At 45.7% G+C, this 25,370-nt stretch overlaps 1 protein-coding gene across 17 annotated transcripts in view; it reads right to left on the reverse strand.

Moving 5' to 3' along the window:
• Positions 1-3,177: 3,177 nt before the first annotated feature.
• The window catches only part of MADD (MAP kinase activating death domain), a 109,672-nt gene continuing 87,479 nt past the window's right edge, over positions 3,178-25,370 (reverse strand). For 13 of the 17 annotated variants that reach the window (XM_066583340.1, XM_066583335.1, XM_066583348.1 and 10 more), the window contains 5 exons: positions 23,653-23,725; positions 20,871-20,977; positions 19,399-19,468; positions 15,266-15,312; positions 3,178-3,960 (listed from right to left, as the gene is read on the reverse strand). In XM_066583340.1, coding sequence (XP_066439437.1) covers positions 3,853-3,960; positions 15,266-15,312; positions 19,399-19,468; positions 20,871-20,977; positions 23,653-23,725 — 405 coding nt within the window. In that variant the 3' untranslated portion in view covers positions 3,178-3,852. The remainder of the gene's footprint in view (positions 3,961-15,265; positions 15,313-19,398; positions 19,469-20,870; positions 20,978-23,652; positions 23,726-25,370) is intronic. The other 4 variants (XM_066583350.1, XM_066583346.1, XM_066583343.1 and 1 more) reach the window with 1 other exon arrangement.

A 25,370-nucleotide genomic window follows, 5' to 3' on the forward strand; every position in this document is an offset into this window, starting at 1 on the left:
GACACCAACAATTGACTCCATTTTGGCCAGGGTAGTTACATACGGGGCAGTGAACGGAATTGTTGCCCCTGGTAAAGAAAGCCAATCAATGAGTTGGCACAGAGAGAGCCGTATACGTGCAACCTCCTTCCTATTACACGGAAAGCAATTCGGCTAGTGAGTTTCACGGCTTTATATTGCACCCCCAAAGTTTGTGAATGCAGAGACTAGAACCTTTGACTTTAATGGGTTCGTTCACGTACGCATTTTGGCCGCACCAAAAAAAGAAGATAGAACCCGAGAACCTGTTCTATTTTTCTTTGTATTTGATATTAAATCACCGTGGAGGGAGGGGGGGGGGGGGGGGGGGGGGGGGGGTGTGCAAATAATATGCAAAGAGAAAATCAACGAGGGGAGGTGGGGGGGGGGGGGGTGCAAATAATACGCAAAGAGATTAGAGAAACACTGAAAAATCCAATTCTTCTGATGAGTTCCAGATGTTCGTTTTCCTGTGCAAGTACAGAAAAAGTACAGTAAAATACGCTGACATGCACAAAAAGCCATAGTGCAAAAAGTTGTGCTAAGGCGTGCGCAATTGGGCATATGTCCAAGTGAAGCCGGGCTCACTGGTATGATCTGCGATGAGCTATTGGAGGCAGCAGGGATTGCACAGAATCTCTTGGGTCACAATATTCAGTGACTTATCTGCGGTCTCTCACAGACCATTAAAGTGGTTCTCCCATCTCATATTTTTAAGATATGTCTTCACTTCATAACTGCTGGTGGTCCGACCTCTCAGGACTATCCCCCAATCCTGCACACACCAGCTCTGTTGAACCTACAATGCGGTTCCCTTTAGACATATGGGGCAGGCTAGAGGCTTCTGCACATCTGGATGGCTGGAGCTTTGCTGTGCAGGGAAATCTTAGGAGATGCTAAGACACTGGAGATCTGAAGGTTCCTATAGAGGAAACAAGACTGCCACTTCTTCTATTCTCTACTTATAGCCTGTAAGAGAAGGCAGAAGTGCTTATAAACAGCTTCTGTCTTCTCCTTTGGGTCCTTGCGGTCTGACAACAGAGCACCAGACCTGGTTCCGCAGGAGCTTTAAGCTTGTGCCATATTTTTACCATTGGCGCTGAATTAAAGCTTAGGACCCATCTAGAGTGATTGGTCTTTAATGGGCTTTAGATGTACAAGTAGACGTTGTATCCAACATTTTTTTCTTTTTTTCATCCATTTGTGTGGATTTAGCATACCGTCTCTGTGCCTACGTAAGCTTATCCTCACACTGCAAAGTTTCCAAGGCCAGAGGTGCAACAAGACTTCATGGCCACCATGGCGGTTAATCATAAGCTGCTCAGAAAACCGTTAAGCATCACCGTATATCCACAAGTCACTGCCGTATAATACAGACATTAGGTGTGGCTCCTTTAATGCAAAGAGCATTCTATTCTATGGCTTGACGGTCACCAGAGACAACTAAGCAGAGGACGCTATTTTAGGTGCCGCCAGGACACATTCTATAGCCAATCAGGTCTGCTGTGTCCTCAGCATGGAGAATGTGCTCTTGCAGCAGTCACACTTGTTGACAGGTTTAGGAGTGAAGATTCAGTCCTCCGTGCCTCATATGGAAGTTCGAAGTCTACAGACCGGCTGCTGCTGACAGACAGAGAGAAAGCAGGGCAGAGATAAGCAGGCGAGAGACAGCTTGTAGGGGGCCCATTAACAGCCCTAAGTAACCTGCAGCTTAACAGGATGGGGTAGAGGACAGCACTTAGGTTATAGCAAGACACTTAGCAAAGTGAGAATTTGAACGGCTTATATATACTTAAAGGGAGTGTACCAAGATATAAAGTTATCCCCTACACAGAATAGGGGATAACAATGAGCGGAGTGGTCTGACCACTGTGATCCCCACCGATCCAAAGAACATGAATAGGGTGCAGGCCATGCATGCATGCTCTCTACTACACTCCTGCAGAGAACACCTTCTTGGGATCGGTGATTTTTTTTTTGGTGGTGGTGGGGGGGGGGGGGCTCATCACAGTTGGACCCCAACCAATTATAAAGTTATTCCCTACTCACAAGGTGTATTTATACATAGTTATTTAAGGGGCGATGTATAAATACATTGGGGGACGATACAAGGATCTCTCCCATTGTAATCCTGCCTGTAGTAATTAGATTTAATGTGAAAACAAATGACCAAAAAGCATGAACCCCTATACAATATTCTCTAAGATGTATGATCACAATCAAGGGCAGTTACTGAAGAGGGAGTTGGAGTCTTCCACTCATGTCCCTGGGAAATGGGGCAAATGTGTACGATCATACAGATTGACCTATGGAGTGTTTTTTCAGGCGACCTGCAATCTTAACTTATTATAAATTTAATTTTTTACTTGCTAAAGATGAAAAATCCAGATTTCAGGGAACTTTGTATTGGGGTTATTGCCTTTGGCATTTGTTTTCAGCTTTGAAGCCACTATTTTCTGATTAGTTGTGATGAAAAAAAAAAAAACCAAAAAACAACAAAAAAACTTTGCCTCATTTTACTTTTCTTAGGATCTCTAATAGGCTTAGTGGTCAGTGTGAGAACTGCAGGTTAGGATTTTTTTTTTTTTTTTAATGCAGAAAAAAAAAAAAAAATCCCAGACCCCCCCCCCCCCCCCCAAATATTCTTAAAATAGGCTCACCATAAAAAACGATGTATATAATAGGTATACATATTCTTATTACATCTTCTATTGAAAAACTTGCTCAACCAAGGCGTAGCATCATCCTAAGCGCTGGAGTCACTGGTGTGGCATCAAGTACAGCCCGTGTCCTATGCATCATGCCCCAATATCGTAGGAGCTGAATTGTCTAGACATTGAACACACCAATATGTATGTCTCAAGTGTGCTGAGGATGAGTAAACTTACCAAACTTTGCAAACTAACATTTGGAGGCAAGGGGTGGGGGGAAACTATCAGCACGACTATGTAACATGCTGCATGGAGATCCACCCGAGCATTTCTTACAAAGAAGCAATAACTACATCAGAACTTGTAATAGATATATAAGCAGGGCTTGCAGCATTGAGCTCTACTAGATCACGCCTGTCTTTCAAACCAGCGGCAAGAGTTATGTGCTGCCCCCTAGTGGTACCAAAAAAACAAAAACTATGTAATAAGACAAGACGGCACAAAGTAATTCAATGCCCAGCCAGCATTAAAATGCCAGTTTATTGCACATTCAGGATCTGTACAGATTTCTATAAATAAGAAAGACCTGGATATTTACATCGTGCTCTCCATGCAGTGGTGGGCAGTGCCGGGAAGGGGAGAGCGCTGCGTTCACAGAAAGAATATTTACACTCTGTACCTTAGGATTCCACAGTAGTTTCAATATGCACAAAATAGGTCAACCCTTCGGCTAAACGACCACGGTGCGGCAGTTCTGTTCTCACATCTAAAGCTCGCTCCGCTCCAAGAATCAGACACGGGGGTTAAGTACGGGGAAGCCTGAATGTTCCCCTACGGCCCCCCAAAAAAGTGAAGAAACCAGGAGCCAACCCTATACTACTCAGTCAGCGACAAAAGCACCAGCACACAGCAGGAATGTGGAGGGACACAACGTTTGTATCGTCCTGGAAGAGTTGTGTCATACGCACAGGTCGCCAGTAACACGGGAAGCACACGACACGGAAGCGGGTGTGTGGGGGGGGGCTGTAATATGCTGTCACGACACGTAGTGCATGTACTACAAGGGTGCAGGCTCCGAAACACAGGAGAAGGAATGTTACAGCGGGACGCCCACAGAACAGCTCTCAGCATTGCCAGGGACGGGGGCATAGCGGACATGGCAGGAGTGTGTGGGCAGGAGAGGTCAACTGGACACAGGCCGAGGGGGTCTGCTCTTCATTTCCGCTTCCTTCCCTCTGATGGCAGCCACGTAGGAGAAGAGACATAGGACGGAATAGCAGATCTCGTGGGCCTGTTGAAAGGAGGAGAAAAAAAAAAGTGGTTAAGACAGACGTGGCCTCCGGATTGAAGGTCATCTATGAGGTGATCTGCGTTCTTAAAATCAAAAATAACCTTTATTGTGGGTTAAAAAATGCTGAGAAAATGTTTTTCAATTTCTTATTTCTGTGCTCGAAGTTACTAAACCCGCAATGCCACTGCTGTTGGGTCCTTAAAAGGGACCTTAAGCTTACGGGCTTAGAGTAGCTGACACACTAAGGCCTCATGTCCACGGGCGGGTCGGATTCCGACTCTGCCCGTGGCCGAGGACCCAGCTTACCCGTTCGGATCTTTTTTTCTGTAATGCAGAGGGGTGCGGAAGCGCCAGCCGGCCCGCTGGTGCACATGCGCAGTAGGGTTTTTCGTTTTTCTTTAAACCTCCCGCTTCCCTGCGGAATCCGCAATGTCAATTGCGGATGGCTTCTATTGATTTCAATGGAAGCCATCCATGCGGTAACCGCACTGAAATAGAGCATGCTGCGATTTGATTTCCGCATCCAAAGATCTGCAAATCAAATCCGCATGCTTTAATTTCCGTTGCGGACTCCCATGTTTCCCTGTGGGCGGCTTGAACTGGGGATCATCCGCGTGGGGCACGCAATTCAAATCCACCACATCGGGCCTATACTTACCTTCCCTGCTGTTCCCTAGGTGTCAGCTGTCAAAACCAATGCTGAACTCTTCCGGCACACTTCATGGTGGGCAAAGAATGACCCCCCCCCCCCCCCCCATGACCCACAACCGTAAACTGCACAGTTAAAGGGGTTGTACCAGAATTACAAGCCCTTACCTATCCACAAAATAGGGGATAACTAGCAGAGACCCCTTGCTGATGCTGAGCATGGGGGTCTCATGGCCCCCTCTTCTCGTCACTGCGGGGATGCTCCTCTCACTTCATGACTTCATATTAAATGGAGCGCTGGCTGAGCAAGTGCAGTCAGCACCCCCAATGAGGAGAGCAATTGGGGACATGGGACCTCCATTCTCAGAATTGGCGAGAACCCCACGATCAGCAAGTTATTCCCTATTCTGTGGCTTGGGGGCAAGTTGTAATTCTGGTACAACCCCTCTAAGAGCACGTCCTATTCAGGTACGCCTTCTGCCATCCTGTAATACATTTGTGGGGATGGTCGCAGCTGTTTGTCGGTGGTGTCAAAAGCCGGACGCGGGACGAGGAGCTCCGTCCCCGCATTACGGGACCGCTTGTGCAGTCAGCACAACCTGCAAGAAAATACTTCACAGCAGATTTATGAAAATGGTCTTTAAAAAAAAAAAAACAAAAAAAAAACAAAGCACAACTTTATTGCCAAATATCAACCAATCCCAGAGCAGCTTTCATTCCTCATAGTGCCATCGAAAAATGAAAGCTGCTCTGTGATTGGAGGTTATAGAGAACAAAGAACAACAGAGCAACTTTTTGTTTTACAATAGCGCTATGAGGAATGAATTCCAAAAATGGACTCCCGGCACGGCTGCCCTTTCAAATCATCTTTATTGCATATCAGCAATCTCAAATAAGCGTGAGCGGGACTCGTTTTGGCCCGTCCAGCCTTCGTCAGCGGTGATATGGCATTATCAGGGGTGTAGCTCAAGGCTTATGGGCCCGGGTGCAAACGTTTAAAAAGGAGGGTGGAGAAAGACCCAGTGAGAGCGGTGAAACGATTCTGAAGTAAAAAGTGTTTTGAATGATGGAGGTGCTGCCAACCAGATGCCGCTCCACCAAGGTGGGTGTGTGTAAAGCGACAGAAAATGGAGTGAAAGCTTTTTTTTAATATAAAAACATAGAAAACCAGCAAGTGAATATACGTTTCGGGGGTCGAGGCCCTCCGTCAGTTCATCTGAAGCACCTCTTTCCTCCCCACCACATGCAGGACCTCCGGCACATCCAAAAAAACCTTTGGAATTTTGTCACCCCCTGGCATCCTGTCAGGTTAAGTCCAGCAGAACTGATGAAGGGGCTCGACCCCAAAACGCGTATCTACTTGCAGGTTTTCTATGTTAAGTAAAACAGATGTGGTTTCACCATCGTATCTTGGACCTTTAGCTTTCAGCTAGCTTAGAATGTTGCGCCTTCATTTTATTACATTTTCTTTCATATCACATCTTGTATCCAAGCTAGAGGTGGTACAGCAGGGTACTAGAGACTCCATGCCCGTCCCCGTCAGATCTTGTATCCAAGCTAGAGTTGGTACAACAGGGTACTAGAGCCTCCATGCCCCCCCTATCACATCTTGTATGCAAGCTAGAGGTGGTACAGCAGGGTACTAGAGCCTCCATGCCCGTCCATCATATCTTGTATCCAAGCTAGAGGCGATACAACAGGGTACTAGAGTCACCATGCCCTCACAGGGTACTAGAGCCTCCATGCTCGCCCATATCACATATTGTATCCAAACTAGAGACAGCCAAAAAGAGTACTAGAGCCTCCATGCTCACCCGCATCACATCTTGTAGCCAAGCTAGAGGCGGTACAACAGGGTACTAGAGCCTCCATGCCCCCCGTATTACATCTTGTATTCAAGCTAGAGGCGGTACAACAGGGTTTCAGAGCCTCCATGCTCACCATATCACATCTTGTATCCAAGCTAGAGGCAGTATATCAAGGTACTAGAGCCTCCATTCCCACAGTATCACATCTTGTATCCAAGCTAGAGGCAGTACAACAGGGTACTAGAGCCTCCATGCCTGCACGTATCACATCTTGTATCCAAGCTAGAGGCGGTACAACAGGGTACTAGAGCCTCGATGCCTGCCCGTATCACATCTTGTATCCAAGCTAGAGGCGGTACAACAGGGTACTAGAGCCTCCAGCCCATCTGTATCACATCTTGTATACAAGCTAGAGGCGGTACAACAGGGTACTAGAGCCTCCATGACCATCTGTATCACATCTTGTATCCAAGCTAGAGGCGGTACAACAAGGTACTAGAGCCTCCATGCCCACCATATCACATCTTGTATCCAAGCTAGAGGCGGTACAACAGGGTACTAGGGCCTCCCTACAAGGGGTCCGTTCACCATAAATTCTCCTTTTGCTCGGATATTGGAATCTTTTATATAAACGTTAAAATCACAGAGAAAGTTTCATCCGACTTCCAGGGGAGGGATTGTCTTTTACAATGAGTGCGTTATATCATTAGGATGAGACAATGTTACCTTTTTTAATGGAATGTGAACCTAATGCCATATGACAGTGGAGGACGGCTGGACGGGCAGAAACGTGTCCATGTTATGTCTGCGATTGCTGACCGGCAATAAAGATGTGCAAGACCAACAGTGAGTGCCGGGATTGTCTCATACTGCGGCATCATCCACAAGGTGAGCCAGAAATGGCGGTCAAGGAGATCTGCCCTATGCCGAATGAAAGCCGAGCCGTGATTGGTGGCTATAGGCAACACATACAGTCTTTGTTTTAGACTAGTTCATAAATCTCCTTTCTGTTCATCGGTCACCTTCAGTGCGGTCAGAAGGTTTTGTTTTTTTTGTTTTTTTTAATATCAGGATTGTTAAATCATTCTAACCGAAAAATGGATCCAAATTGTCCAAAACACTCGATAGTATTTTAAGAAATGAAAGAGGGAGCTCCGTCGTTGCTAGGAGCAACACGACCAATTTTTCACTTAGACAACAGATAACTGGAGATGAAGCCACACAGGATGTGAACACCGATGGGGATTTTGATGAATCCATGGATTTCTCCTACGACAAAGAACTTTGTAGAACTGGAAGTGGCAAATGGTGTCATGAGGGGCTAAGCGAAGGGACTGCGGGCTTCAGGCGGGTCCCTCTACAGCTGGCCATACAAGATGGGAACGGCTTTCACATTTTCTGTGCACTCCGAAAGGACCTTCATAAATTTACATTGGTAATTTTTTTTTCTTTAAAAGAGAACAAAAACACCAGAAATATATATTTTGTTGGGGTTTTTTTTTTGTGTTTTTGCGTAAAAAAAAAAAAAAAAGTCAATGTCTCCACCAAAAATAATAAAGTAGGCGTCGGGCATTTAGTATGTAAATGAAGCCATAGTGAACTTCCTGGTTTAGTGATCATGGACATGCCTGATGTTCTCCCAGGTGAGATTGGTCAGGGTGTGTCCCACACGGTCAGCATTGAATGGACAGAGTCACAATGTGTCGGACCCTGTAGGAGAAGGTAACACCAAGTTGTGCACCGAAACACGGAGTTTTAAGACAAGATGTTTCGGAGTTATTTCATAGCGCATATTAACCACAGACATATACAGTATAGCCACAGGATACGCCATAAATGTTAAATAGATGCATGTCCCACCTCGGACCGGCATCTGTCTCTAGAATAGGGGTCCCCTGACCCTTGCCATGACCGACGGCGCAGCTGCTACTATAGTAGAGATGTCCAGTCGTGCAGAAAATGCTGATTTTGCTGTGCTACACTGTTTCCACAAATCTCATTCACTTCTATGGGAGCTAAGAGCCACCTGGGCTGTTTCCATAATTCCGGGCACCTCTGGCTGCAGCATATAAGTGGTTATTCCCTTGGAAGCCATGATTGACTTAGATGAGAATACCCCTATAAATCATTACCAAGACAAGAAAGCAAACAAGTCCTCTTTAAAGGGGTTGTCTGGTTACTGGATAACCCCACTTTAAACGCAGGCAGTGCTATTGAACAAACTGATTAACTTACCCATCTGCGGCTACCAGGATCCAGCGCTGTGGTCCCAGTGATTGCCGAGACATATGATATCAAGGAAATCAGGTGACCACTGCAGAATAACGTTCCTGAACTCTTGGCATCATGGCGCTCAGGATGCGAGCGCCGATGGCAAGAGAAAGAGCTGCAGAAGTTACCTGATTTCATCACTTCTCACAACAATCACTGGGACTGCAGCTGGATCCTGGCGGCCGCTGATGGGCCAGTATATTTCACTTTATAGTTCTAATATCAGCAATGCTATTGATGTGGGGTTGTTCGTTAACTAGACAACCCCTTTAATGCTTCAGGGTGGGTCACGGAAAAGTAACCTGGCACCACACTCTTATGAAAGCTGTCTAAGACAATCTGTCATTGTTGCCCAGAGCAACCAATCATAGTGCAGCTTTCATTTTACTTCAGCAGTATGAGAATTGAAAGCTGTGCCGCGATTGAAAATCTGTCGTTGCTGCCCATAGCAACCAATCAGTATATAAAAAGAGGTGTCAGAACTGCGTCTTGTGCAAGAGTATTCTAGAGTACGAGTTCTAGAATATAATGTAGAAGGTAAGGATAACTCACCTGGTGCACAGTGGGTTAATCCTGGCCAGGAAAATCCCACCGACACCTTGTATCCAAGTGGGCTTGTAAATCCATCCTTTGTCCGTGATCCAGTGGGTCTAGAGAGACGTCTGGAGCAGGAAAAGCTACCTGGTTGATCAGGAGCTTTCAATAAGGACCAAGAAATAAAAAATACCCCCACCGCTCTTTGGGGATGAAGGTGCACTTTTTTCATCAATATGGTATAAACTACGGACCTCCGTAATGAGTAGAAGCCATTAGTTTATTACAACGCGTTTCGGTACTATAGGCCAGTACGTTGAGGCGTCCGTCATGGGTACTCCGTGGTACTCTGTGATGTCATCATAGGAGAGGGACATTTCCTCTTAGACGTGGGTAGAACATCCAAAGTTTAAATGAACTTTAACGTGCTATTTGTGGAGAGAAATCACATACTAGCTAGAGATGAGCGAGTATACTTTCTAAGGCTAACTAATCGAGCAAGTAGTGCCTTAGCAGATTATCCTCCCGCTCGTCTCTAAAGATTCGGGGGCCGGCGGCGAGCGGGGAGGGACGGAGGGGAGATCTCTCTCTCCCTCTCTCCACCCCGCTCCCCCCTGCAACTCACCTGTCACTGGCGCAGGCCCCCGAATCTTTAGAGACGAGCGGCGAGATACTCGGCTAAGGCACTGCTCGCTCCAGTAATGTGCCTTAGCGAGTATACTCGCTCATCTCTAATACTCGTGCCTCCCGTATACCTCTGGTTATAAACTAGAATAGGTACATCTAGTCAGTGTCACAAGCCGCCTATTGATGTACACCGCTCTGCCAACTAATCGTAGCCTAGTACATATTGAGGAAACGTACATTAAAAATTTATAAAAGATTTAACCTGTAAGACCTTCTGATGATAGATCACATGATGTAAGATTGCGGTAAATTCACCAATAAGACGAGTCCCTTTTAGCCAAGTAAAAAGAATAAAAAGGAACTGAATACAAAGAGGACTTTGAAGCGCGAGGTAATTATTTCTGCCTGAATTTCAAAGAGAAGCGCTGCCCAGTGAAATTAATAGAAAGTGCAAGTAACAGGCTTAAAAATGAAAATGATGAAAATCGGGAAAAAATAAAGAAAAGAATAAAAAGGATCAGTTAAATCATAAAGAAGAAAAAAGTGCATTTCTAACCAAGTACAGCAACAACGGGGAAATAAAGGAAGTTTAAAGAAAAACAGACTCTCTAGGAGATCCGTATCTGGAAAAAAATGTCCAAAGACATTTTTAAATAATTTTTAGAAGAAATAAGAGGTTACAAAATATATGAGCCCCCTCAAACCAGAGCAGGAAAAAACACAAACCTACAAAATGTGTGTAGGGGGGGGGGGGGAGGGAACCAAGTCTTTAGATGTAAGGAGAAAAAAAAAAAAAAAGGAGATGCAAGCTCTGTCCCTTTATTGCACACAAATGATATAAAATAAAACTGGATGAAGAGACTGTCCATAAACAGAGAATCACCTGCGATACCCGAAATGTTATATACAGGTTAAGGCCCATTTAGACAACGATTATCGCTCAAAAGACGTCTTTTGAGCGATAATCGTAGTGTCATTTACAGCTCAAGATGAGCGATCACCTTGCGCTGCGAGCGGAGGATGCAGAAGACAAGCGCGGTGTCCCCGCTTGTCTTCTGCACCCAGCTGTTCCCCGCTAGGAGCGCCCGGCTCTAACCCTTTCCAATCCAATTTGTACCCTGGTTTTCCTAGGGGGCTTACTCTTTTTCTGCCATTATACAACGGTGCTGTCTGCTGGCTAAAGCCAGTACTGCATGAGGTGACATGTTGGATAGGCTCCGACAGCAGAGAGGCTGGCAATATACAGTAAGAGAACCCCGACGGACGTCTACCAACATCGGAGCTGTACAGCCTTAAATCATAATGTATTAAGACGTCAGTGGATTGGAAAGGGTTAATACAGCCGAGTGCTCCCATCCGGGTATGGAGAATAGAGCTCGACCGCTGTGTTCTTCATATCCCGCCTGTCATAAGGGAGCGTGATACAACTGAAATAGTATCAGCTGTATCCCGCTGTGAATCCCTAATAAGGCTCATCGTCAGCACGCTGAAAGACAGCGATGAGCTACGGCTTAACGAAAACGGCATGTCAGTGCATTTACACACAACGATCGCTCAAAAGACGGCTTTTGAGCAAATATCATTGTGTCTAAATGGGCCTTTAGTGTATCCATGCGGCACAAAATATGTGGGTCGTACCATCAACCCCCTACGCACCCGCGTAAACAAACAGAGTAAATATAACATCATGTGATCTATTATCTTAAGTTCTTACATGTTCTGCATAATAATTCTAAGGTTTACACCATCCATTAATCTGTTAGACATTTTTAATGTATATTCCATCAATATGCACTACGCTAAGACTAGTTGGCCGAGCGGTGTACATCAACGGGCGGCTTGTGACAATAGCTATAAACTAGAATAGGTACATCTATTCAGAAGTATACGGGAGAGGCTGTGTGTTTACTCTGTCCACAAAAAGCACGATAGATAAAGTTCATTTAAACTTTGGAACGCAAGCTGCGTTCCAAAATCAAGTCACATGTTCTACCCACGTCTAAGAGGAAATGTCCCTCCCCTATGATGACATCACAGTATCACAGAGCAGCCATGACGGACGCCTCATCGCAAGTCCTTTTAAATAAGTGTGTATATATATATATATATATATATATATATATATATATATATATATATATATATATATATATATATATATATATATCTGTACATGTGAATCTTGTTTTAGGCTTCGAAACGCGTTGTAATAGACTAATGGCTTCTACTCGTTACGGAGGTCCATGGTTTATACCGTATTGATGAAAAAAGTGCACCTTCTTCCCAAAGAGCGGTGGGGGTATTTTGTATTTCTTAGATCTTCAATTACAGTATGTTTACACGTAGTGGAAATACTGCAGAAACTCCATATACAAAAACAGTCAAAATCTGCAGCAATAGTGCGGATCTCGAATCACAATCATCTGCCTATCCGCAGCTTATTTCAGAATCTACAACGCTCTCCTCACCTCCGAAGTCCTTGTACAGTCAGTGCTTCCCATCGGCCTCTGGTGAGCGCAGCGCCGCTGGATGCGGAAACACTGCAGAATTTTCCGTTGTGGATACCCCGCTACGTGTAAACGTACGCTTTGACACTTTCATTAAGAGTGTGGTGCCGGACTACTTTGCCATTACCTAACCTGTGTAATGCAAGATTCTGCCGTGTCCTAGTAATAATGACCCCATCATAAGAATAGGGGCCGCTAGAAAACACAAAAAGGTTGGAGATTCACTAGAAACACAATTTTACCAGTATTGCCAAATTTTGGGTGCAGTTAATGCCAATTGTATCCAGTTTCACAACTAAGAAAATCATGGTTAAACTATTCCAAAGCGAACGACATCCTTAATAGAGCAATGAATTGGGGGTGACCTTACTAGTCCAGTCACGCTATTAAATATCACCTAGACCAGTAGAAAGGGAAGTAGTTTATGACCTCAAACACAAACTCAGCAGCGTGCCTGAAAACTACACCGAACAGTCACATGCCACAAACAGAAGCGGCCTCTATGCTAGAATAAAACGTCCTTCTGGGGAGTACTGGGCAGCTCAATGAGCTGGATCAGATGGCACAGGATCATCAGGACCGGCCATTAGATTTAGAGAAAGCTGATAAGCAGAATATAGTTGCATGTGATAGCCAAATATTACATATACCTAACAACCCAAAGTGGAAAAACATACACTGAGCAGCGTCATTACACTGGAACAGGAGGGAGCAGAGGGGGACAAAAATGACCCGGAGTCAGCAGGGCCATTGCTGAAAATCTATACAGGCTGGGACAGGTCGTCTTTAACTCTAATACATGGAAAGTCTTGACCCCTGAACAGATACTTGGCAATCTTTGCTGAAGGGCGGTGGCGGGGAGAGCTCTTCCCTTGTGAAAAGGCTGAAAAAGCAACCACAAAAAAGAAAAACAAAAAAGTGCACCAACAGTTGGAAATACAGATTTTATATTATACTGATTTTTTGAAGCTTCTACTCCTGAGGTTACAACTTGAGAAAGTCACTATCGCTCAACTCTGGAGTCATCAATAAATTATGAATTTAGTCCATCTCGTGCTATAATTACTGACAGACGGTGATAGATCACCAAAGTGTCAATTTCAGGGAAGAGTTAATGATGTTGCCATATGGACAGCTGGCCAAAGCAGAGGTAAGGTTCACGAAGGAGGCTTGGAACCTAAAACCAGATCTGTCAGCGCATGATGGGCTCATGAAAATGATGGATTTCTTGTCCATCAGCGGGCCAGTTACTAGGCGGAAGAAGCTTTTTAGCTACCTGAAATAGGAAGCCACCTATGAAGATCATTGAACCCGATGACAACTACTAAACTTTGCTGAGTGACAGATCGGCTGCACGACCATCAGAGTATATGAGCTGCAGACGAGGTTCAACATCCTTATGTGCAAAGGAACTCGATGGCGGGAGCGATGATCGCTGCAACGGCGGTACTTTACGCGTCAACTAAGCTGGGGACATTGTAGAGGACCTGTCTGTTTTTTACCCCCTGAAAAATAAACATGCGGGTCCTTTAATAAATGCTGGGAGTTGACTTTATAAGTGGAGTTGCTTTTCTTTCACGCAATAGGCTGATATGCCAGAAATAAGGCTCTTTTACATGGACTAATGATCCGGCAGAAACGGTTGACGAACGTTACATAGTAACATGAAAGAAGACAATGTCCATCCAGTTCAGCCCATTTCCACTTCCCCCTTAAAGGGCTTTTATGGACAAATACTATTGACTTATCTTCAGGTCCTCAATAGTCAACTGGTGGGAAACCTCCACTCGGAATTCCCAATCAGTTGATTGTCTGGCCCCATGTCAGTGCAGTGGAAACAGATGCCATCATGGGGGTCGGAGGCAGAAGGGTCAGAGGGCTTCACTACCGTTGAAAATCAATCACTGGAATCCACTACCTCCTAATACACTTCCGCTTCCGACCCAGACAGAGCCGGAAGTGTAATGGAAGGCTTCGGCTCCCATTGATTTCAACGGGAGTGAAGTGAACTATGACCCTTCTAGCCCGCTGTCAGTGCAGTAGGGTCAAAGGCCAGAAGATCAACTGATGGGTGGGGGATTCCAAGCAGTGGATCCCCGTGATCAAATATTGATGACCTATCCTGTGAAAAGGTCATTACTAGTAAATGCCCAGAAAACAAGTTTAATGATTGATCTTCACATAATAGCAAACCCGTTTCATCCATTTTGCTCGTTACAACAGTCCAAGAATCTAGCGGTGTAGAAGGGCGCAGACTGGGGCCAAAAAGATCCTAAATGGGTTGTACAGGATTAAAACATAAGTTTCTTCTTTTATATGTACCATACAAGTTCGTGGGTTGTATGTGATATTGTAGCAGTGCCTTACTATCTTAGCGGAGCTGAGCTGCAATACCAGACACAATCTACGGACATTTGGGGTGCTGCTTCTTGAAGAAAGCAGCCATTCTTTTGTAATCTTGTACAGCCCGGAAACATTTACCTGTCCTTCCCCCTTCTCAGCTGTTATTTGCTTAAAAAAAAAAAATTATAATATACATATGGTGCGAAACACAGGCCATAAATATGGATCTGATGGGCTCAAAGAAAATTTGAGTAGGATGACCACCAAGGATGTAAATGGTGGTCTGCACATTGATGGGATCGTGGCGCAGCCACAGGTAAATTGACATCTCCCAAGAACCCATTCTATATTTCCAGATTGCCACTGAAGTGATCCCCCCCCCCCCCCCCCCCAAGATGGCTGCATCACTTCTTGACTACCTGATGCATGTAGGGTCTTAGACTAATCAGGTAGTCAGAGAAGCAGTGCGGCCATCATTGTTCGCCCAAAACCATATGGGATGCAATATTACCCCTCCATAGAATCACATTTCATAGTTTGAAGGCGATCATCATGACGTCCACTTACCATAGGCGTCTTGTATTTGTGGCTCACCACTTCTTTAGTTTCAGGAACTAAAATCGGATCCAAGAGACAAAACAGAGGAGTTCAAAAACACAGAGAGAAAACATGAAACCAGCGGGAGAGAAGTCACCCAGCCCGGAGCTACCGAGGACACCCAGGGGACATGTTAATGGTAACAGACAGGACAACACCAGGGATTCAGACCACAGGGTCACAATGACAACAGGGAATTAAGTAGCACAATGACACCCAGGGAAGCAAGGTCAGTAGAATCAAGTGTCATAATCACTAGGATTAAGGAAGCGAGCCAGCGAGGTCGGAGCAATGCCGAAATGCCAGGAAGTTAATTAAGCTCTATAGCCACTTTAATAAGGTTACACATTGCTGAAGTCGTCTTCAGAAGCAGCAATAATTATTTCTTAGAATTGGTTTTGGTTTATAAAGTTTTTTGTTTTTTTAAATGGCACGATAAAGCGTCAGAGAATCTTATAGCCAAGCAAGTTTCTGAAGAATCCATATTAAAGCCCCTTCAGTGTGACTTTCCTTGTGCCCATTTCTTCCTCCTTTGGAGACTGAACTTTGAAGTCTATTATCAGAAAAGATCTGACTGAAACCCTATGACAGCAATACCTGCCCCTGTGTTCTGTCAACTCCGTGTTCTCATAGGGATGCGGGCACAAAGCAACCAATCAGAGTGCAGCTTTCATCTTTATAGCAAAAGTGAGAAAATGAAAAAAAACTCTTATTCACCCTGTTGCAATGAAGACAGACGTCTTGCTATTAAAACAGGATAGTCTGGGTTCTCTTCAACGGATGAGCTATCCTCCGGATAGGCCATCAGTAGTTGATATATGGGGACCAGCCACTTAGGGCCCCTGTCCATCAGTTGATCATCCAGCCCTCCGGGCCGGATGTCATCATCAGGGACAGGAAAGGAAGTGGGAGGGCCCGCTTCACTCCATGTTTAAATCAATGGAAACACTGAGCTGCTGTACCACTTCCTGTTCTTGTTACAGACATCCTGTTCTGGGCAGGAAGGGGAATAGCAGCAAGATGCTTCCATTGATTTCAATGGACGTGAAGTCGGCACTCCCACTTCCTCCCTGTTCGTTGATGATAACATCTGGTCCACGGGCCAGAGGATCAGGTGATGGATGGGGGTCCTGAGCAGTGGATCTCCACTCATCAACTATTCATGACCTATCCTGGGGTTAGGTCATCAGTTGAAAAGAGCCCAGACTACCCCTTTAAAAAAAATTGTCACACCAGAACAATCCCCTTTAAACAACGGATCAATGACTTAAGTCAATAAAAGCAGCGGTACTCCCCCCATCCTCTAATCCAGCGATGCAGCCTTGCAGTCCTCCCAGTCTTTGTTTGGAACAGCTACCACCTGACCACAGCACCCAATCGGGGGCCGCAGCAGTCAGGTGGCATTCTCCTGGCATCACGGCTCCTCTCAGTAACTGAGCAGAGATGCCAGAATGGCATACGGCCACCGATTGGCTGCAAAGATCAGATGGTAGCCGATCCACAACAAAGACCAAAAGGACCACGAAGCTGCAACCCTGGATTGAGAGGGAAAGGACAGGTACAAACCACTTTGTTTTAACAGATTTGGATCCATTAAAAAAAAATTATATATATTCTCACACCCAGATCAACCCTTTAACCCTTTCCAATCCACGGTCTGAGGTCTTCAGACATTCTGATTGAAGGCTGTACAGCTCCGAGGTCAGAAGACGTCCAGCAGGGTATTCTTACTGTATACTACTGGCCACTCTTGTTGGGTGGGGGGGTGGGGGCTCTCCAGTATGTCCCATACCGTAGTACTGGCTCTAGCCAGCAGATGGCGCCATTGTATAATGGCAGAAAGAGAGAGCCCCCTAGGAAACCCTGAATCCAAAATTGGATTGCAAAGGGTTAAAATCTGCCAGAGCAAAGAGGCAGTATGTGTTGTCATAGGGACATAAAAAAAACCCCCCAAAACAATACTTTTAAAGTGGACTAAAGGAGCTTCAATATAGACCTTCTAAAAGGCCCCCTCTCAGTGTTAGGATGTGTGACATACAGTGTTGCGGCAGACAGAACAAGGTTGTTTGATCAGATGGGCGTCACACAAGCACACAAACAGCAACATAAAGTAACTTATTAGTTTACTGAATTTTAGAAAAACTTTTCTTTTGATCCCCGCACCAAATGTGACACATGCCAATAGAAAGATGCCAACAAATCACCAAAAATAACAAAATTATATAGGTGGGAGGACACAGGGAAGGGGGGGGGGACGACAAAGCACAATAACACAATTATGGACATTTTGTGATGTTCATACACATGAAGCATTCTTCTATATAAGCAAAGTAATCTTGACTAAGGGAAGGGACCTAGAATAGTAAGATCAGTGGGCTAATATAGTCATCTTTATTCTACAGTGTGACTGTGATCTACCATTTAAAGAGGTTGTTCCCCCTAACACAAGTCAAATCAGTGCCTATCTCACTAATGGGACTTCCAACGATCAGCTGTCATCTTAACGGTAATCATTTACCAAACGTTTAATTTCCCTGCAGCGCCACCACAGGGGAAATTAAGCATTACAAAGTTCTTACTTAAATCAATGGGCTGTTTTATGGAAATTTGGGTTATCCAGAGAGATAAGCACCCTGAAGCCACTTTCTACTCTGGCTTATTGATAGTGGTCTTGAATGAGGGACTCCGAATGGCCCAAATAAGAGTATTTGAAAATTATGTGAAATGTTCCAAACAGCACAGGATCTAATAGGTTTAAAGGAAAAGTTTATTTAAACAAACCTCAACAAAAGCAACGCGTTTCAGGAACTGAAATCCCTTCTTTTAAGAGTTTGCTTGAGAAGGGAGACTTCAGTTACCAAAACGCGTTGCCTTTATTAACTGTTCCTTAAACCTATTGGATCCTGCGCTTTTCAGGACATTTCAAGTATTTCCAATTGCTATTCGTCCATCTGGAAGGAAGCTGGAAACCTGCCCAGGAGACTACCCACTACAGCAGCGGTTCCTAAGGGCTTATTTATGGCTTCTACCAGGGTTATGCCCATATTATAACCCCGTCAGGTGAGAATCTGATTTTGATGCATCTCTGATTTGAGACACAGTCATTCCATGTGGCGCTTTTTTTTTTTTTCTTGAGCCTTTTTATTTAAATGCTATGATCAAAACTGTTCTTGAAAAGCAAAGTTTTGACATGTAGTGGATTACGGAGATACTTTCACTTCTATGCCTACACTTTACAGATGTTCCATAAGGTATACTTTACAGTGCTATACCAGGGTGTCGACAAGTTGGACTTATCAACTTAGTTCAGAAAATAATGAAAATCGGTTTCAAAAGGTTCTGAAACCTTGCCAAAACATCCCAGGGATTAGATGCAAAAAATTAAAGGGACCTTCCGGTCCTGAATAAACATAGATGGCCGCACAGCTTCTCGGATTACCTGATGCACACTACAGCGAATACAGGCGACTCTAGTCATATTTAAACATGGGAGCCGACAGGGCAAGTGTGCAAGAATTGCCGAAAAACCAAAAAACTGTTGTGTCCATGTAAACAGGCAGTCGTTCATCTATGAACAAGTCCCCGTTTATTATGAATGGAGGCGGCTGGCCGGAAAAGACCACGGGCGCATCGCGTCCATTCAGTGAGTGTTCCTGTGTAAGCGCAGGAGCGATAATCATTGGGACGGCTGTGGGGCGTCCTGTGCAGAAGTATCTTTAGATTAATGGGCAGTGTGCATCAAGCAGTCCGTGAAGAGGTGCAGTCATCTTTCTTTGTCCGGGACCGGAAAGTCGCTTTAAAATGGGCAACCTGTCTATAAGGGGGATCCATGTGGAATTAGTAGATCAATGAATCGGCATCTATTACGAACCTCTATAGTTAATGGGGTGGAACATTACCTGGTTGGAGGAGGAAGGTTTTCATAGTTGCCACAGCACAGATTATACAGCAGTAACTCAGAGACCCCAAGATACAATTTTACGATATTCCAGGAAACCCCTCAAAACCTCCCGTCCAGAGATAAAATGTTAAATATGGGGGTTCCTACACTCCGAGTTACTGCCACAGCAATACAGACCCAGCGGCACAAGGATGGTAATTACCAAATTCCTCCAAGACAAAGACGCCCCGTACAGTGTTACACTTTTTAATGTGATTCAGCTGTATAAAAACCTGGAGGAGAAAGGGGCAGAGAAATTGGGGAGGAAAGAACACAAGAGGGGGAAATGGGGATAAAATATGGAAACGGAGGATCACACAGGATCGGGGGGGGAAGAGACAGGAAGAGGGTTGAGAGATTTAGAGGGAAAGGGAGAGAGACAGAAGGCACTGGTTAATTTTTGATATTCTGGATTTTCACTGGTGGTCACAACATTTCTGTAACAGAGTTAATGTGTGAAGGGGAGAAAACAGCTTTGGAATAATGGGGAGACATACCCTAAAAACACAGCAAATAATCAGGAGGTAAACCATAACTAAAGCCGGGGGGGGGGGGGGGGAGGAAAAAGTGTTGAGGTAAGACGGGAGGTAGCACAGACAGCTCAAAACTAACGGGAGGGGTGGAGAGCAGCGAGAAGCAAAGATGGCGGCAGAGTGAGTACCTTCCGCTCCTTGCAGGAGGAGTGAGCGTGGGAGAGAAATGAGACTGTTAGTGACACAGCGAGACCATACCTCCCCTCACTTTGTATAACCCCCAGCAACACACAGCCCAGACCAAGACATCAACACGGGGAGGCCGGGAAAAAGCAGCCCCGTTTATCAAATCCGTCCCTGCTCCTCACCCAGCACGGAGTGCAGGCCCTGCTCAAATGATGGGGAGATCACACCGGATACTGCTGTGACCTACCCCCCGGGTGTATGGATGCCGTATGGAAATTTGCTCACTTATGAGTGGACATTTGGAATCACAGGACAAAAAGGAAAGTAAATAGAGTGCACGACTTCCTTTAATTCTTGTCGGTCTTCTGGGGTATCCGGATACGAGATGCAAAAAAACATAAATAATCAAAAAAAAAAATTTAATGATCCCTGAAATGACCTGCTGGACCCTGGGTGATCTTGTGATGACTTGCAGACCTGAATTTTAAATTTTGCCCCCTGGGTGACCTGCGGATGAGCTGTGTATGGAAGTTCAGCGCTGGGAGAGGTCAGCCCGAGCCAGGGAGGGGTTACAAAAAGACAGCATCAGACACCCTCAATCCCAGCAGGCAAAGGGCAGCATGGAGCAAAGACAGCGAAAGACAGCACATGTATCACACAGCTAGAGCAAGCGGAGGAAACACAAGATTGAGAGGCGGAAAAAGGGGCTCAAGATATGGGGGGGTACCCGGCACACTGCATCCCAGACACTACAATGTTGCCCCAACATGACACGCAGCAAACACCCCATTTGTACATCATGGATGTAGTGAGAATACAATGCAACATATCCATTATGGCATCCCACCACACGATGGCCCCTCGCTCTCGCAACGGATGACAACACCCTTACTTACATGCACTGTAACCTTCCCCATGTACAGTCACACTAATGCCCTGACTCATACTGCCGTCCACATTCACACCCCCCTCATACCTGACTGTGCATGAATTTCAGGTTAATGCCTTCCAGGGTCACTTGTAGAAGACCCCCTTCCCCAGTTTTCATGTCTTGAACTGGGAATTCTCCACCAAGCTCTGGGCCTGCGAAGCAAGAAATTGAAAAAAGTTAAGCATGGGCCAAAACTTTATGACTGAAGGAACTCTTTAGGATGTAAATGCGGCAGAATTTGCTACGAACATCCCAGAGTTTTTGTAGTACAAGCCTTGGGGTGGGGATCTTAATAATATCCTTCACAGGGAGTGGAAAAGTTTTGCACTAAAATCCGGAGCGTGTCCATTTATAGTGCAGTTTTCGATTCTTGAAATACAAATGGTTAAAACCACGGCAGATCCGCAATAATATTACGAGACGAAAGCCACACTTTTTAGTTGCTGCAGATTTGTGACGTATTTGCAGCGGGTTTTCCATTGCAAAAAGATCTGCCCCGTGTGAAGGTACTCTAAGGCCTCATGTCCACGGGGAAAATCAGGCCCGCTCCGGATTCTCCATGGAGAATCCGTAGTGGTTCCCTCCTGCCCCGCGGACATGAGCGCTGAAAATAAGAATAAGAATAAACTTACCTCCCGCCCGCTCCGGATCCTTCCTTCGCTGCGGCGTCATCTTCTCTGCGTCGCGGCCGGATCTTCTTTCTTCGGCCCGGCGGATGCGCAGGATGACGTCGGTGACGTGCCCCGCGCATGCGCCAGCCCGAAGAAAAAAGATCTGGCCGCGACGGAGAGAAGATGGCGCCGCGGCGAAGACAAGATACAGAGCGGGTGAGTAAATTCCGATTTTGGTCTCCCGCGGATCCGGACGGCTTCCATAGGCTTCAATAGAAACCCGCGGGAGCCGTCCCCGCGGGAGACCCGCACGAAAATGGAGCATGGTCCAGATTTTTTCATGCTCCATTTTTTTTTAAAATCACTTTTATTGACCATCTGCGGGTATTTATCTACCCCGCGGGTGGTCAATGCATCCCTATGGGATGCGGATCCGCGGGCAGGAGAAGAGTTAAAATCTGCTGCGGATTTTAATTCTTCTTTTGCCCGTGGACATGAGGCCTAAGGGCCGGCTTTACACACCGTGGATCTTGCTACGGAAACTTTCACAGCATTTACCGTACAAGCCATGAGGAGGAGACTTCTACAATTTTCTGCACATGGCGTGGAAAATTTCTGCAGTTATTTTTGAAAACCACGGCAAATTCTAAATCCATAACGTGCTAATTTATTCTGTGGATATCAACTAAAGTAATAAATGGAATGGGCGGACTACAATACCCAGAGAGGCTCTCAAAATTGGACTTCTTTATTTAGAAACTAGATGGTTAAGGGGCGACCTAAGAAGTATGTATTAATATAGCGGAGGTCAAAACAGAGATCTCTCCCATCATCTGTTTATACCCAGGACTGTAACAAGGGGGCGCTCCTCCCTCTATGTCTAAAGGAAAGAAGGTTTCTACACAACATAGAAGGGGGTTCTTTACTGTAAGAGCAGTGAGACTACGGAGCTCTCTGCCTGAGGATGTGGTGATGGCGAACTCACCGAGTACAAGAGGGGCCTTGACGTCTTTCTTGGCCGATATTATATGTTATTGTCCCTGATTACTTCAGAAGGGTCGGTGAGCCGGGGATTGTTCCGATTGCCAGATTTGGAGTTGGGAAGGAATTTTTTCACTGAAATTAGAAAACTTGGCTTCTACCTCATGTAGGTTTCTTTTGCCTTCCTCTCGATCGACACTGCAGGAGATTAAGCTGAACTGGATGGACAGAGGTCTTTTTTCAGCCTTACATACCATGTAACACTCATTGTGGCGAAGCACACAAGGTGGCCAACCCCCCTAAGGAGTTGCCTGACCAAGACAAGCCCTTCTGAAACCTCAGACCCCCGAGGATGCCGCTAGAATGGCGACACAAGTTGGGGTTGGGGGGGGTCTGTAATTTATTTATTTATTTTTATTTTTTAGCTCCAACACCTAGACCCAGTGTTTTCACATAGGCAGAAATATAGGTCTATGGCGGTTACCTGCTTTGAGATTTTCAGAATCAAGTAGCTATTTAGGAAGCAGTGTACATCGTAGCATAATAATTGATGGCGTACCTCGGGGAGCTAAGTACCCTCAACTTTGCTAGGCAGATGTTTGTATTTCTAACTTTTTTGCCTTCAAGTATTAACCCTTTCCAATCCACTGTCTTACATCTTCCTACATTCTGATTGAAGCTTGTACAGCTCCAGTGTCAGAAGACGTCCGGCAGGGTTTTCTTACTGTCTATTGCCAGCCACTCCACTGTCGGAGCCTTTCTGGCGCACACACACTGGCTTTAGCCAGCAGATGGCACCATTGTATAACAGCAAAAAGAGAAAGCCTTTTAGGAAACCCTGAATCAAAAATTGGATTAGAAAGGGTTAAATGCGTCTCAATAAAAACTTAAAAATTTTAGCTGCAACATACAACCAGAGGCCATTTACTGCCTTTTGGACATTTTCTGATTACTATTGGTAAGAAGTCTGGTGTATGCCCTGAGGCATTTTCGTGAAACCCTTGTGAAAACCACCAACAAGGAATCGCAGCTCAGTGGCTCTGTCTTATGGAGTGGGGAGAGGGTTGGAGTTTTGAGCTGGGAATGCCCACCCTCTGACACCCATATTCCCTTACAGACTATATAGGGGATGTCTTAGCGAGCTAACCCCTATATACATGTACAGATCATATCGCGGTCACCCTGACCTACACAAGACATTTATACTAAAGCCATAAAAACCTCCAAGCAGTCACCTGGTTTAATGCTCTGCTGCCGGGCTGCCGCTCTCTCCATGCTTTCCTTTACACAGTAGTACAATTCCCGACACTACAGAAAAGAAGAAAAAAAGTACAGAAAATAAAACTGATTTGTATAGAAAGATACACTAGCTAAAAAAGGTCATTACTCCATTTACTGACCCAAAGACAGGAATTAGGTTTACCTGTTAATTCCTTTTCTGGAGTCATCCTGACAGCATACACATGGAGGATGTCCACTGGACCCCTGTTGGGACAGGAAGCGGAAAAACATACAAAAGGCACCTCCCGCCACCAGCTCACCAGTGTGTACCAAATAACTACAGTGACCCGGCTTTGCTTAATCACTCATTTTTAATAACGAAACTTATAGTACAATACGTTACTTCACGTAGAGAAGGATAACTGAAGGGGAGGGAAAAGCCCCTATGCTGTCAGGATGACTCCAGAAAAGGAATTAACAGGTAAACCTAATTCCTGTCTTCCCCTCGTCATCCTGACAGCATACACATGGAGGAATACCAACAATCAAGGGCTTTAGGGAGGGACCACTGCTTGCAGAACTTTCCGCCCAAAGGCAGTGTCCCGGCTGGCCCCCACGTCCAGACGGTAGTGTTTTACAAAAGTATGGGTGCTTGACCATGTGGCGGCTCTGCAAATCTGGTCGGTTGTCGCCTGGGCTCTCTCCGCCCAGGAACAGGCGACCGCCCTAGTAGAATGGGCTCTAACTTCGCCCGGGAGTGGGATCCCTTGGGATCTGTATGCCTCTTCTACGGCCCTCCTGACCCACCGCGCTAGGGAGTCCTTAGTAGCGGCCCCTCCTCTGCGTGGACCCTGAAATTGAATGAAGAGGTTATTAGATTTCCTAAAGGTATGTGAGACCTCTAAGTACTTCAGAACTGCTCGTCTCACGTCTAGGTTATGGAACCTCTGTTCCGTAGTGTTCCGGGGTTCCTGGCAGAAGGAGGGAAGTACTATTTTTTGCTCTCTGTGAAAGTCCGTAAGGACTTTCGGTTGAAAGAAGGGGTCGGGTCTAAACTCTATCTTGTCCGGGAAGATGGTCATATATGGGGTTTTTATAGAGAGAGCTTGGATTTCCCCGATCCGCCTGGCGGATGTAATGGCCACTAGGAAGGCAACCTTATATGAGAGGGTCTTAACTGAGAGTTCTTCCAGGGGCTCGAAGGGATGTGCGCAAAGGGCCTGTAAAACAAGATTCAGGTCCCATGGGGGCATGGTTCTTCTTATAAAGGGGTGAAGTCTAACTGCTCCTTTAAGGTATTTTTTGACTAGCCTATGGTCGGCTAACGGGAAGTCAAAGAAGGCTCCTAGGGCGGCCACCTGGACCTTAAGGGTACCAGGTTTTAGGCCCATGTCCAGTCCATCCTGAAGGAACTCTAGAATCTTATTAATGTCTGGTTGTTGGAGGTCGTGAATACTGTGCCCCAACCACCTAGAGAAGGTGTCCCACACCCTGGTGTATATGTTCCTGGTGGACTCTTTGAGACTCTCACATAAGGTGGTGGTCACCCTCCCTGATAGGCCCTGGTTCAGATATTTTACCCGCACAGCTTCCAGGCCGCTAGTCTGAACTGTCGGGTTTTTGGGCAAATCAGGGGACCCTGTTGTAGGAGGTCGTCTCTCCACGGCAGATGTAGGGGCTCCTGTGTTGATAGGGCGGCCAGGAGCGGGAACCAAGGTCTCTTGGGCCAGAA

Source organism: Eleutherodactylus coqui, chromosome 11, assembly GCF_035609145.1.
Source record: "Eleutherodactylus coqui strain aEleCoq1 chromosome 11, aEleCoq1.hap1, whole genome shotgun sequence".
Lineage (NCBI taxonomy): Eukaryota > Metazoa > Chordata > Amphibia > Anura > Eleutherodactylidae > Eleutherodactylus > Eleutherodactylus coqui.